The 13121-nt window shown below is 35.8% G+C and overlaps 2 protein-coding genes across 4 annotated transcripts; both read right to left on the bottom strand.

Moving 5' to 3' along the window:
* Positions 1–194: 194 nt before the first annotated feature.
* Positions 195–3974, bottom strand: LOC148198204 (uncharacterized). 2 transcript variants are annotated; one of them, XM_088092156.1, is made up of 5 exons: positions 3638–3970; positions 3232–3388; positions 2695–2745; positions 2405–2497; positions 195–582 (listed from the first exon to the last, which is right to left on the bottom strand). In XM_088092156.1, the coding sequence occupies exons 1-5, from the start codon at positions 3742–3744 to the stop codon at positions 511–513; spliced, it is 480 nt and encodes a 159-aa protein (XP_087948282.1). In that variant the 5' UTR covers positions 3745–3970; the 3' UTR covers positions 195–510. The 2 variants fall into 2 exon arrangements, with proteins under 2 accessions (XP_087948282.1, XP_087948283.1); XM_088092157.1 differs by lacking the exon at positions 195–582 and adding an exon at positions 1209–1939 and having other exon boundaries at positions 3638–3974.
* A 1263-nt stretch (positions 3975–5237) lies between these two features.
* On the bottom strand, positions 5238–12020 carry LOC148198203 (uncharacterized). Of its 2 annotated transcripts, none has more exons than XM_088116599.1 (7): positions 11587–12020; positions 10850–11142; positions 10643–10748; positions 10301–10421; positions 9404–10153; positions 6670–8557; positions 5238–6039 (listed from the first exon to the last, which is right to left on the bottom strand). In XM_088116599.1, the coding sequence occupies exons 2-7, from the start codon at positions 11043–11045 to the stop codon at positions 5609–5611; spliced, it is 3492 nt and encodes a 1163-aa protein (XP_087972725.1). In that variant the 5' UTR covers positions 11046–11142; positions 11587–12020; the 3' UTR covers positions 5238–5608. The 2 variants fall into 2 exon arrangements, with proteins under 2 accessions (XP_087972725.1, XP_087972726.1); XM_088116600.1 differs by having other exon boundaries at positions 11909–11927.
* Between the last annotated feature and the right edge of the window lie 1101 nt (positions 12021–13121).

Genomic DNA, 13121 nt, shown 5'->3' with positions numbered 1-13121 from the left:
CTAATTTAAATAAAAAAAATATATCAAGTAGATATTCTCAACATGAGAGTAATTTCTAACACAAATACACTAAATTTATAATGTAAACAGGTTGAAAGAACGTCATATTCACATGTCATAACCAATGAGATTACTTTTGAGTGAGGAAAGAAAAAAAGTATTTGTAATATCACAAGAGTTGTATATAACCATGATCACAGCAAGAAAATGATTTAATGTAATGCTTAGAGATAAATCCATTCAAAAATTCTTAAACTGAACATGCTAAGAAGCATACAATAGGGCTAAAAAATGATCCCACAAGACATATTTCTATTCTATCAAGTGTAATCAATACAATTCAATTTATCGCCACTGTTGAAATCACAACAAGATTAAGTGATTACGGGCTGGGATAAGAATGAAGGAGCACATATCAGACTTTATGAAGGAACAAGGCTCTAGAAGACACTGGTGTTTTTGATTCCTATACAAGGGTCCTCTGGAGATGTCAACAACAAATCCTCAACTTCAGGTACTAGCCATGGTTATTAGATAACCAATACCTGCTGTTATAATTCCAAGTACCCCACCAGCAACAACCTGCAGTAAGTATTGAGAATATTAAAAAAGAAAACCAACAATTGAAGAGTCCCAAAGAAATGAATATCAACTCAATTTAAACATTCGGATCATGGAAACCATTAATCTAAAATACTAGACTACCTACTTGACCTTTCTTTTTGTTTCAAAATAAATTATAAAATATATATAACAAATTTAAACTACTTGTCTTATCTTCTAAAGATTTTATAAATTGGGTTGTTTAATATTCAGAGAGATAAGAGGGTGAGATTCAGTGAGATAAGTGAAACAGAAAATAATTCAAACCAAAAGTATTGCAGAGCGTGTCCAAAATGTGTACTAACGAGAAGGCCATAATCTTGTCAATGACTCTTTTTTTGTAATAACTTGAAACCATAGTTTTGGCTCATTCTAATCTCTGAATGGTGTGATTCGTCATTCACTTAATACTACTATATCAGATATTTTGACTATATAGAATCCTGATGGTACTGAAACAGTGTATTAAAAACAAGGAAAACCTCAGCCCTTAACATTTCAAAAAAAGTATGATATAGAATGATAAAACATAGATTCAAATGTTCATAAAAGACAAAAATTAACACGATCATAACCTAATTTTTTTAAGTAATGGCAGTTACATATTGAGTAAATAACATGGTGTCCGCTAATTATATTTTAATAAAAACAGTTGCGGAAAAGTGAATAACTTTTCCCTATTCAAATTGATACAAAGGGGAATAATAAATAGCAAGAGGAAATTAATTCTGTACACTAATCCTAGCCTGAATACCAAGGAAGGATCTGCCTGAATATCGGAGAAGAATCTCACTGAATATAAGGAAAGATTCTTTCCCATAAAGCTAATCTAAAAAACAAAGAAATAAAATCAGATCCTAATTACACCAAATCAAATTATGAGTATGATTGATTTCCGTAGATCAAAGTTATGATTCTGATTCTTTCCTTGACTATTAACACTCTCCCTTAAACTGGGTGGTAGAAATCTATCATTCCTAGATTGGAACTGATGCTTCCATAAGTATTTTTTGAGAGAGCTTTTCCCCAATTTTGTTTGTCAAGGTGTTGAGGAGCTATGACATAACTAAATTGTCCTCTAATTTCCATTTGGAAATTGGGTGTCCTTCCTCAGGAATTTTGGAGTTTCCTTTGATGTAGCCTTCCTTTTTCCTTTTGCGACGATTTGTACCAACCTCTCGCATTGGATATAGTTCTGACCACTTAATTTGTGGCCAGAAGTGGAGGACCTTCAGTGGAGCTGTTAAGGAGTGTACCTGTCTCCACCTAGGGCAGGCCATCTGTTTCCTTCCATGGCTGAGTCACCAATGAGACTGGAGATGGTTTAGATCATGCTCTGATACCATTCAGAGAAGTGAATATTTTTCCTTATTCAAATTAATTCAAAGGGAAGTAATAAATAGGAAGAGGAAGTTAATACTGTACATTAATCTAGGCTTAAATATCAAGGAAAGATCTGCCTAAATATCAGAGAAGATTCCCATTGAATATCTGGAAAGATTCTTTCTTATAAAGCTAATCTAAAGATAAAAAGAAATAAAATCAGATCCTCATTACACCAGATCAAATTACACAATTCCGATTGATTTCCATTGATTAAATCTACGACTCTGATGCTTTCCTTAAGTATCAACAAAAGACTTCATAGTATACATAAAAATCCCTTAGGTTTATACTAAACAGCTTTCCAAAGAATAATGTCATTCTATCAAGGATATAAACAAGTAAATGACACACTAAATTCCTTTGACCAAGATCCATAAAATAATCATGACAGGCGAACAAATAAAAAATGGTGAACCTGAGGGGGTGTATGCCCAAGTGGTTCCCGGAGTGGTCTGCTTTCAGCTAGAGGATGTTCAGCAGGAAGTTCAAACACGATTTGATTCAAAATCTGGGAAAATTCAGTTATTTAAACTCAGTAAAAGAAATAAATGGAAACCAACCAAACAAAACATAAAATATTTCTTTCGCTGGAATCACAGGCAAATAGAAAAGGCTTTTGTGGCATTCCGACTCTCACATTAGGCATGAAAGAAATACATATGACAGAATATGGTGCACACAAGTAAAACAAGGAGAAGAGTGTACCTCTGCTTGGCGTCCAGCTTGCAATCTTACACCAGTAGCATCATACATCACCTGCCAGCAATATGCCATATCAGAAACTCGCCCAACCATAAGCTAGTCATGAACAATTAGTTTATTGCTGTGTAATCTAGTCAAGTTTTAGGACATCAAATCCTTTCTCAAAGTTACTATGTTTGAATATTCAAGGGGGAGTGGAATGAAAGGAAATTAAGTTATCACTTTACTCTTTTGATATTTTATGGTGGAACATAAAAGAAATCCAACTCATGCCTCATAATTGAAAGGGGAAAAAAGAGGTGGACTGAACGGCATGGAATGGAATGTGTTCCACCAATTCCATTCCATTTGACCCCTTTGTCTACCAATCCAGACGTGAATCATGAAAACCACACATACATGTCCACTTCTTAAGAGCAGAAATAAAAGAAAAATAATAGATTGAATCTCCGTCATAACATCACAATTTGAAAAGAAGAAAATACCAAGCTCTTGATGAAATATCCATAAAATGATTGATTTGAAGAACTAAAGACATACAATACAAGCTAGAACCAAAGCAGTCGCAAAAAGAGGTCCTCCAAAGCCTTCATGGAACCCTATTGCGGCGGCAAGAGCAGCGACAGTAGCTGAATGGGAAGAAGGCATTCCACCAGATCCAACAAGTTGCTTCGGATCCCATCTTTTTTCCTTATACCTACATATTAACAATGATCATAACAATAAGAATAAAAATTATTATTATTAACCCTCAATTAAACACATCATTAGCCAAATAGCTACAATTCAACTGTTATAATTTCATTCTTCCAAAGAGATCCATAATTCACATATCATTGACAAACCAGAAACTTAAATCATTTTTCTAAACTATTGTTGTATTCTACACTGGATTCGTGAAATACGACAGAAAACAGTAATTGAAAGAAAAACAAAACGAACGAACCAGGTAGTGAAAAACTTGATTGCTTGTGCGATGACAAAAGCAACAATGGCGGAAACGAGAGGGTAATTGTGCATTATTGACGACGTCGTAACTGCCACCTCACCCATCTCCCTTCTCTGCTTATTTGTCAAATAGTTTTGTTTATAAATAAACAAATTAATTGTAGTTTTTCCTTTTTCTCCTTTGAGAAATGTTACAAGCAAACGCAAGCAGGAACAGGAATTGAATATCCTCTGAATTATGAAATGTTTTTTTGTTACACTAACGGTCTTGTTTATTTTCTTAGCTCAGCTCAGCTTAGCTTTCTCGAAAGTCGCTTCCCTTGTTCGATTACGTTAAGAATATGCCTTCATATGCTATGCACTTTTCCGCAACGAAAATGTCTTATTCAATTTATTTATTTATTATTTTCTTCTTGCTAGTACTTTTCCGCAACGCAACTTATTCTGCTTTGACCCAAAATTTGGAATTTGGAAATTCATATAGTTGAAAGTTCTTGGCAAAGAAAACTCGTATGCCACGAAATGCCATCTAGAAAATATTGACGAAATAGTTTTAACGAAAAGAACATTTCGTTAACTTTCTCTTATAGCAAGTGGCCACCTACCTTCATAATGAAAAATAATAGAATATATTCCGCACTGCGTAATTACGACACTATTAAGCACGACTGATAAATAACTTACAACGTTCATGTGCAAATTGGTATTTTATTCTATAAAAATGTTGACAAATATCCTTTGAACAAACATGGTTAAGAAATTCAACTTTAGAGTGTTTATGGGATAATATTATCAATGTATTTCTGCAATCATTTTCAATACAGAAACTATAATTTTTGGCAATTTTTATTTATAAATGTCTTCACTAGTATCATTTCCAACATTCTTTTATGGGATTCTAATTTTTGAAAGGCTGTTTCATATTCATTTTCAATTATTTCATCTACACATGCAATTTTCAAAAATAGTCTTAAAGGTTATTATTTTTTATCAATTTTCAAAATTCGATTAAAAATTTTATCTTCATCAAATTTCGAAATTTGAAAGATTTTTTAAAGACTTTAAAGAATTTCAAAATTTAATGAAAAAAAAATTTTCATCAAATTTTGAAATTCAATAAAACACAAAAATGAAATATTAGGTTTTTTGAATTTCAGAAGAAGACAGTTTTGAAATTTTAAAAAAATTTGGAGATACAAAATAAAATGTTATAGAGATTATCTATTATATATAAATATTTAAAAAAAACAAAAACAAAACATTCAATGTTTGTTGTTTTAAAATAATTTCTAACATTTAATTACTGTGTTTAATAATTTCTAACATTTGATCTAATTTTAGGGGCACAATAGCATACCCCTTCTCCCCTTTATTCATTTTTAATAGAATCATTCTCAAAATAAGGTATTTGATAAATTGTGTAACTGTGAATGCTACAATTCTGTCGGGTTGAGAGGTGCATGAAAAAAGAAATACACGAATGGATCTCAATCTATCTGCATGTGGTGACAGAGTGTTGTTTCACTGACAAACCTGCACGTGAAGTTTTGATAACTCACTTGAGTCAGAAAGAATAGGAATTTTGACAAGCAACAATGTAACAATGAATATGAATGCTTCTACTTCACACTTGCTTTGATGGATCACTAGTTGAGATGGAAATAACAAACAAGAATGCAGCAAGTGGAGGGGGCACATCATAGTCCTCCAAAATGCCTTTTAGCTTATGGCCTACCAACAAAAATAAGGAGGGAAAAAAAATAACTTTACAATTATGTCAAACACAACTTGGCATTTGTTACAAAATATATTAGAACCAACACAAACCAATTGGCAGTGGTTATTATCCCAAACAGCCTCCAACCTAAAACCATAAATGCACAAGCACTTGGTTTAGCTCCCATGTGTGGCCAAAAGGAAGTGCAGAAATGCTGCCAGGAATTCAAGGCACAACCTTAACATTGTCCTCTCACATTATGATGCAATTGCACCTTGATTCCAGCTTTGGGGGCTTCATACTATCTACTTTGTTAGAAAGTCCAACATTGTGTGTGAAAGACTCGCCAATATTTTCATCATTCTCAGCCTTGCCAGAAGGGGTTTTGACATCAGTTTCCACCCTCCTCTGCTTGGTCTTGGTCTTCTGGGATTTTGAAGTGCGCTTGCTGACAGGGCGGCTGCGACTATTTCTATCAGAATTGAATTTTCCCAAAAAGGTCACAGTCGGTTCAGAACCCTCAAATGGGTCGGAACATTCCTTTTCCATTGCTAGTGTTGCAGCCTGATATGCAAGATCCTGCACAATGGAACTGCAAAAAAGGATCGTGTCTGTTGCCTCTTCAAGTGTCAAGCTCCTAGTATTGCCTGCACCTTGACACTCCACTGTAACTGTTGATCCCTCTGGCATAAAGCATTAAAGAACTATTAGATATTGAACAAATAGTTTTCCAAAGAAAGTTTCATCTGATAAAATATATTGCAGGCACCATGTACACAGAGAGGAAGAATCTTAAGCGATAGAAAACTAAATAGGCCCTTTTTGTTTCCATGAATTTCAGTTAAGGTTCCCCCAAACAATGAAAACATAAATTCAGCTACGTTGCCGGTGAATCCTCAGTAAAATGACACTGAATTAAAATTGCATGCTGTTTTAAAAAAAGTAGCCAGAAAGACCACAGAAAGTCTTACTCTTGACCGAGAAGTTGGAAACTAGGCTAATAAACTGCCTGTAAAGTGCCCAGAACACATGAATGAGTATCAGAATACAAAGTCTAAAAATTACATCACTGAGTTTACATTGCACAGTATGAATCAACATTTCCAAAAATCATGACTATCTGTTCGAGGCAAAGCAGATTTACTGACATTAGATTGTTATTCTGCACATTTTAATATCTCAAAATTTATGCATTGTATGGCGTACTCAAACAAATTCATCTCTAAGAGAAGCATGAGAAATTATTATTCAGTTGTTATCAGTAAATGTAATAATATCTTTCATTTGAAATTTTAATACAGTAGATATCATACCAAAGCCATGGGACTCGGAGACATTGACCTCTGAAACAGAAGCGGGACAAGAATCACTGGAAGGATTTTGAGCTGAAGGTTCCCTAAAGTCATCAAGGGCCCTCTTTGACAGGTCATCATTAACCATGTCAACCATATTGTAACAACAGTTTTCTCCTTCTATTTCTGCTTCGGTAATAGAGGGACAGTTGGTTGCGACCAAAGCGTCCAATTCATTAACATCAGAATTCTGCACCTCATGTTTCTCTTGACTGGATAATTCTGGAGTCTTAGCTGATGTTTCTGTGTCTGAGTCACCCTTGGCATTATTTGGACGATCATCAACATTTTCGTGTGGCACACAATCCCCATGATTTGGAATTGATGTGACTGGATTGTCATCAGACTGGACAACAGTAGCCTGACTTGATAATTCTGAGCTGCAAGCATTATTCAATCTAGTGCTGTCATCACATTCAACTTCATCTTCCTCAGCAACTAAATCAATGGAAGAAGCATCAATTATCTCTGACATCGTGTTTCCGAAAGCTGGCATTTCTTGAAAAAGTTGAGATACCTCCTCTACAAAGCCATATTCTGTACTGCCTGTCTCTTGAGTTGCAAGACCTAACTCATGGCGAGAATGGTTTGAAGTTCCAGAAAAGGATGAAGCAGTGCTTAGAGGCTTGATCCTCAAGTCATATCCATAGTCCACATCCAGTTTCCTGGCACTCAACTGCCTTTGCACACGAAACTCCGTTTGCCTAGTTGAGCCAAGATCAATTGATGATGAGGCAGAATAACTACCAGGTCTTGTTGTGCTTCTAAAACTGCTTACACTGTCTCTAGCAAGAGACAGATCGTCGTAAGATAAGGTTGTGGCAGTAAAACTCCTGCTCTGAACTACAGGCCCTTTATTGCTGTTAGTCCTTTTCAGCAATAGAGAAATACCAGTGCCTTCTGTGGGGCCCACATTCAAATTAGGGCGATCACTTGAGTGATGCTTATCCCCAAATTCATAATTAGGCTTATTGTAATCAACTCCTGATTGGTTAATCTCTAGCTGGTTGCCACATGTCTGTCTGCCTCCCTCCCCCAAAGAATTTGGAAGAGAATTGTTTTGTGAGTGATCCTGCTTTAGTTCACTGCAAGAAGTTTGACTTTCCTCAGCATCCTGCTCACTGTAGGGAAACCTTAAGTTACCCACGTTAGTCTCTTCAGGCAGTTCCAATTGGTTTGCTTCAGATAATGATTTTTCTTCTTTAGGAATGTTGGCTGCAATCAATGGAGGGTCTTCAGATACTGTCAAAGGTGTCTCAGGGAAGATGACTCGCAACAATGAGGTTTTCCTACTGCATTCTGGACACAGCCCAATATTCTTCTCAGCATGATTAGTGACCTCATAACGACAACCACAATAAGAACAGCCAGCAGAATTTTCAAAACTATCAGTATCAGAAATGCCACCTCTAACCCGTGAAATTTCTGAACTTTCATTAACTCTAGTGTCAATGTGAATGTGGGATATAGAATCCGCAAATTCAATTGGAACTAAAACATTCTTTGGGTCTGTGTTTTCATTTTGCAGAACATGTACTGATTCCCTTTTAATCTCTTGCTCAATCTTTGCATTTAATGCATCAATCTTATCAAAGACAAACACTTCATGCATTTCAGGATATAGTATCTTATCAGCTTCACTTGCCATATCATCTTGATTATGTTCACTTCCTTCAGTGTCTAGTGCAAAGGTTGTACCTTGATCAGAGCTTGCATTGCTGCTTGTTGTAACAGATGAATTCCTAGATACAAGGGAACGATGTGCGGAATTTGCTTTTCCAGCATAAAAGGTTGTACTTGGAACACTGTATAGAAGTGGCCTGAACATGTTCTGAGGAGTTTTTCTATCCTGCATAGCATTTTAATGGTAACAAACAAAAGTTAGTATTTTTATTAAATTTGACTATTAATCATGGCAATAGATAATTAGGTGAGTTGCACAAATAAAAGACCCAATAGAAATCCAGATTTCCGTTCTTAATGTTCACCAAGTGTTGACTTCTTTGCTACAAAGATCAGCAGAGGTTTTAAAGTGTCAACCAACAGAAAAACCCTGATATAATGATTATGCTTGGTGCAAATATGTTATTTCGTATGCAGATCCTCAAACAAGATAGAAGATAACTTAATAAGAAGCCATTACTTCGGAGTACTTGTGTAATCAAATATAATTAAAAATATATGCAGATAGTACATGCATGCTCTAGAAATTAAGCATAGTAAGCACAGCCAAAAAAGTAAATATTTTGAAGATTGGCAATCCCAAAAGAAAGTTAAATCAGTCAAACTTTCAATGTCGTAAACTGGTACACATCAGAAAAGACGTATGAAAAAGAGACAGTGTGCTAGTGCATAGGAGGGTGGAGACAGAGGGTTGGCAGAAGCACAGGGAAATGCTTTAAAAGGAACTAAATCTCAAATTTCATGAAAATTAAACACACTTCATGATTTCTGTCAACCAATGTTGTTAAACAGCAATGCCATAATCACCATGGTCGAATGGCATGGCGGACATTTTGCCAATAACCACAAGCAATTTGTGAAGGGAGACCAGCTATGGCATTGCCATGCCGCCATTGGCTGCAATGGCATGTTTGTATGGCGGAATTTTGGCCTTTTGCCACATTCCACCGTCTGCCATTTATAACACTGACAAACCAAGGAAGTTGTTTTAAGTGATAAGATGAAAAAATACCATTTGCCTGATAACTGAATCGAAAGATCTTTTAGGAGCTGAACTTGGGGACACAATCCTGGCTGATTTCTTGGAGATGGTAGGATTTTTGTTGGTTGAAAATGAAGCACCTCTTCTTGAACTTAATCTGTCTACACTACCCACTGTGATCGATTGCAGAGAGTCTAGATCGTCGTCACCAGATGATGCAATGGAACCTTTGCTGCGTGTGCTCAATTGGTCTCTATCATGACTGTAAAAAGAGCTACTACTCCTAGAAGCAGTTGGAGACATTGATTGCCTATTGAATTTGGAGGCAGAGTCCCTACCATTTCTGGATGCTGGGGATGAACCCCTCACATATGATGCTGGTCGATCAGCCAATGAAGTACGAAGATTGGGAGGAACTTCAGAAGAGAAGCCAGGAATATTGGTTTGCCAAGCCCTTATCTTTGGTGATGCAGAGTTTCCACGATTTGTCTTCACTGGAGAAGTTCCCCTAACTCCTGATGAGACAACAGAACCACTGGAGCCAGTGCTTATCCTACGGGGAGTATAAGTGGAATGCTTGGAAGCAGGTGTTATGGGCTTACTTGGAGGTGGAGATGGTCTTCTCGATGGAGTGGCATATCGCACACTTGGGGATGGACTGGAATTTGGCACTGATGAAGGTCTTCCCCTTGATTGCAATGTGTTAGCTCCTGATCGAGGGGATGGACTTAAGCGATTTGGACTTGCACTGCCCCTACTGCTTCTGTGACTTTTATCCATCTAAAACAGGAGGGCGTTGAACATATGATGAATGATCAGTATAAGCACGGCTACATTTTTTGAGATGAAAAAAAAAAATCGGAGGAATTTTTCCCTTAAAGACATAACCATGCATGAATATAACAATATAAATGCATTCAAGCTCACCGTAGAAGATCTTGATATGGAAATCGGTTTACTCTGAGGCCTTCCTCTGCTTCCAAAACTAGTCTGTGATGGCTCATCATCTAACGAAGGAAACAGTGGTGTGTCTGGGGGCGTTAATAACCTTTAAAATGAATGGTACAGACATGACATCAGTGAGGTAAATGGTAATGATCAGAAATAAACTGATTCAGAACAAAGTCTCAAGCTTTGTGATCAAGAAACTTGAATAACTAACAGCATGGAATACACATGATTGGATACGGTCAGAATCAGAATTTTATATTTTGAGCACATTAAACAATGCAATCTAGTAGTAAAGTTAAAACATGAAAAATGACCCACCAGTCGTAATCATTCTTGTCACCATCATTAAGCAACTCGCTGCTCTCTCCTCTACCAGGAATGGAGATTGCAAGATTGACATCAGAAATATGTTTCAACTTTGTAGCTGTATAATAACACCCCAGAAAAAAATGCATGAATGTTAGCCAAAAGCAGCAGCCAAAAATAGGAACATTCTCTTCGTATGATGTAAGTAAAGAAAATTACAGAATGAGTCCTCCAAATCATCTGTCAGCTGAAGCAAAAAGCTCTCCTTCTCTCTGGATTGCATTTCATTGAACAAAGTAAGATCCTCATCCTTCTCCCGGATGAGCAATCCACTCTCAAGACTGCGCCCACGCTTGTGGCCGTCTGCTCTTGGCTCTCTCCCAGGAGAGAATCTCAATGCTGGAGAAGGTGGCATCTCCACTACCAAATACAGTGTCACCCCAAGCTCTCCACACAAGCCAAAACAATAAACCTTCTACACCCCAACCAGCAACCCATAATTAAGCTCAAGCCTACAACAAATTTAAGCACCAACCATCAATTCAGCGAGAAAAGAATTACCCACTTACTATATTCTCTTGGTTCATTAGATTAAATGAGCAGCACCCCTAAATACCCAATACACATTGTCATCAGCGTCAATAAGAATGAAAGCAAATTGGGCACATTAAAATAGTGACTCGTGGTGGCAAGAACTGTACCATTAAAATGCAATGCCTCTTCGGCATTCATTCAATTCATATGCAGCAAATATCCAAAATCAAATTGACCCAGAAACCCTAGAACATTTCCCAGTTACAGATCCCAATTATGGGGTTGAGAGTTAAAAGGGAACCTAATTGAAACCCAAAATTCAAGCTTGGGACCCACCAAGCCGCCATTGAAGTTGAAAGCAAGGTAGTAAAATTGAGCACTGTAATGAGTAACAGTAGTAGCAGCAGTTGAGCTTGACTTACCAAATTTCCAAGCCAAAATTGCTTGCAAAGAGTGTGGAACGTGGAAGAATGCGCTTAAGATCCCAAGTTCGAAGATAAAACAGAGCTTAAATGTCAATTACAATGCGAAGAATGTTGTATTAGACACTCGGATCTATAGCCTTCATGGCCATGGCCAAGCGACCAAAGTACAGATCGAAAACTAGGATGATCCAACGGTTACAACAAAAGCAATCAAAGTGAAAATAAAAATAAAATTTTGATCCATTATTCTCTCCCCTGCCAAATTCTTTAACTCTTCCTATTAAAAAACACTCACAATTATAGAGTGAAAGAATAATACCCAAAAACCTTTGTTTTTGTTGTCCTTGGATTTCGCTGCTTCCCTCAACAGCAAGCATCCAAGTTCTTTCTCTACCCCTTTTCCTTTTCTTTTTAGTTTTCTTTAATCCTTATTCGTTAAACAAAGATACTTCCCAAATCAACTTAGATACGTGACCAATATAAACCGTATAAATTTAGGAACTTAATCAAATACACACCATTTTTACTTAGGCAACTAAACATATGTAATTATATAGGTTAGCGTTGCTAACTGTTATAATCATTATTTTGAAAGTTTCATCATGATTTTTTTATTTTCTAACAATTGTTTGGGGCAAAATGACGCATAGATCAAAATATGACGGTGATCACATGTTATGATCAATTTCTTATTTTTTTCACCCACATATAATAGTCGAACAATCAAGTTAGGAATGATTTGGAGAAGAGATAGGATCATAGGGAAATAGTCAAAAAGCACATACTATGTTTTTTTGAGTCGGTTAAAATACCTGGATTTCGGTGTAAAAGGTAGTTAACTAGTTCGAACATTATGTGTTTGCATACTTAGAATTTGGTAGGAAAGTTTATAAAACAGTTGAAATACGATGTTATCGCGCGACAAAAAATGTTACTTCACACTTACTGTATCACAAAAATCAATATATAGAACCCTAATGTGACTATGTTTAAACACATTTTACAGTAATGTCATTTTAATCGAAATTGGGTTTTTCATCAATTTTATGTCGGTACATGATATAAATCAAAAATTATATTTAACAGTCTTATAAAAAAAATCTACATAATTAAATCATTAATATGAATTATAATACCAATGAAACCTGAGTTAAATAGATCTTCAAAATATTTTATTTTCTTATTTTTATCTAAGACTTACATTTAAAATTTTAATAAATACTACATTACAAAACTGTAAGCAACAACTAAACCATTAAGTACAACATCGGCTGGATCAGTCCAATTAATATTAATGAGCCAACATTCGTTAGTTGTAATAACAATTAAACAAGGAAAAGATAATAAAACAAAAACTAGAGACTATAATAATATGAAGTCGTAATTTGGCAATATATAATATTACTAAACTCATCATACTGTGTTGACTCAAGATAAAATAATATCTGAGAAAAGATATTAAAAAAAACATGTCTTTTATATTTTATTTTGGATGGTACAATATTAAATGTGAGCCGAAACAGACTAAACTA

This window comes from Vigna umbellata, chromosome 5 (assembly GCF_029865625.1).
Source record: "Vigna umbellata cultivar VRB3 chromosome 5, Vumbellata_1.0, whole genome shotgun sequence".
Lineage (NCBI taxonomy): Eukaryota > Viridiplantae > Streptophyta > Magnoliopsida > Fabales > Fabaceae > Vigna > Vigna umbellata.
The sequence above is the reverse complement of the archived record's forward strand: the minus strand, read 5'-3'. Positions and strand labels throughout refer to the sequence as shown.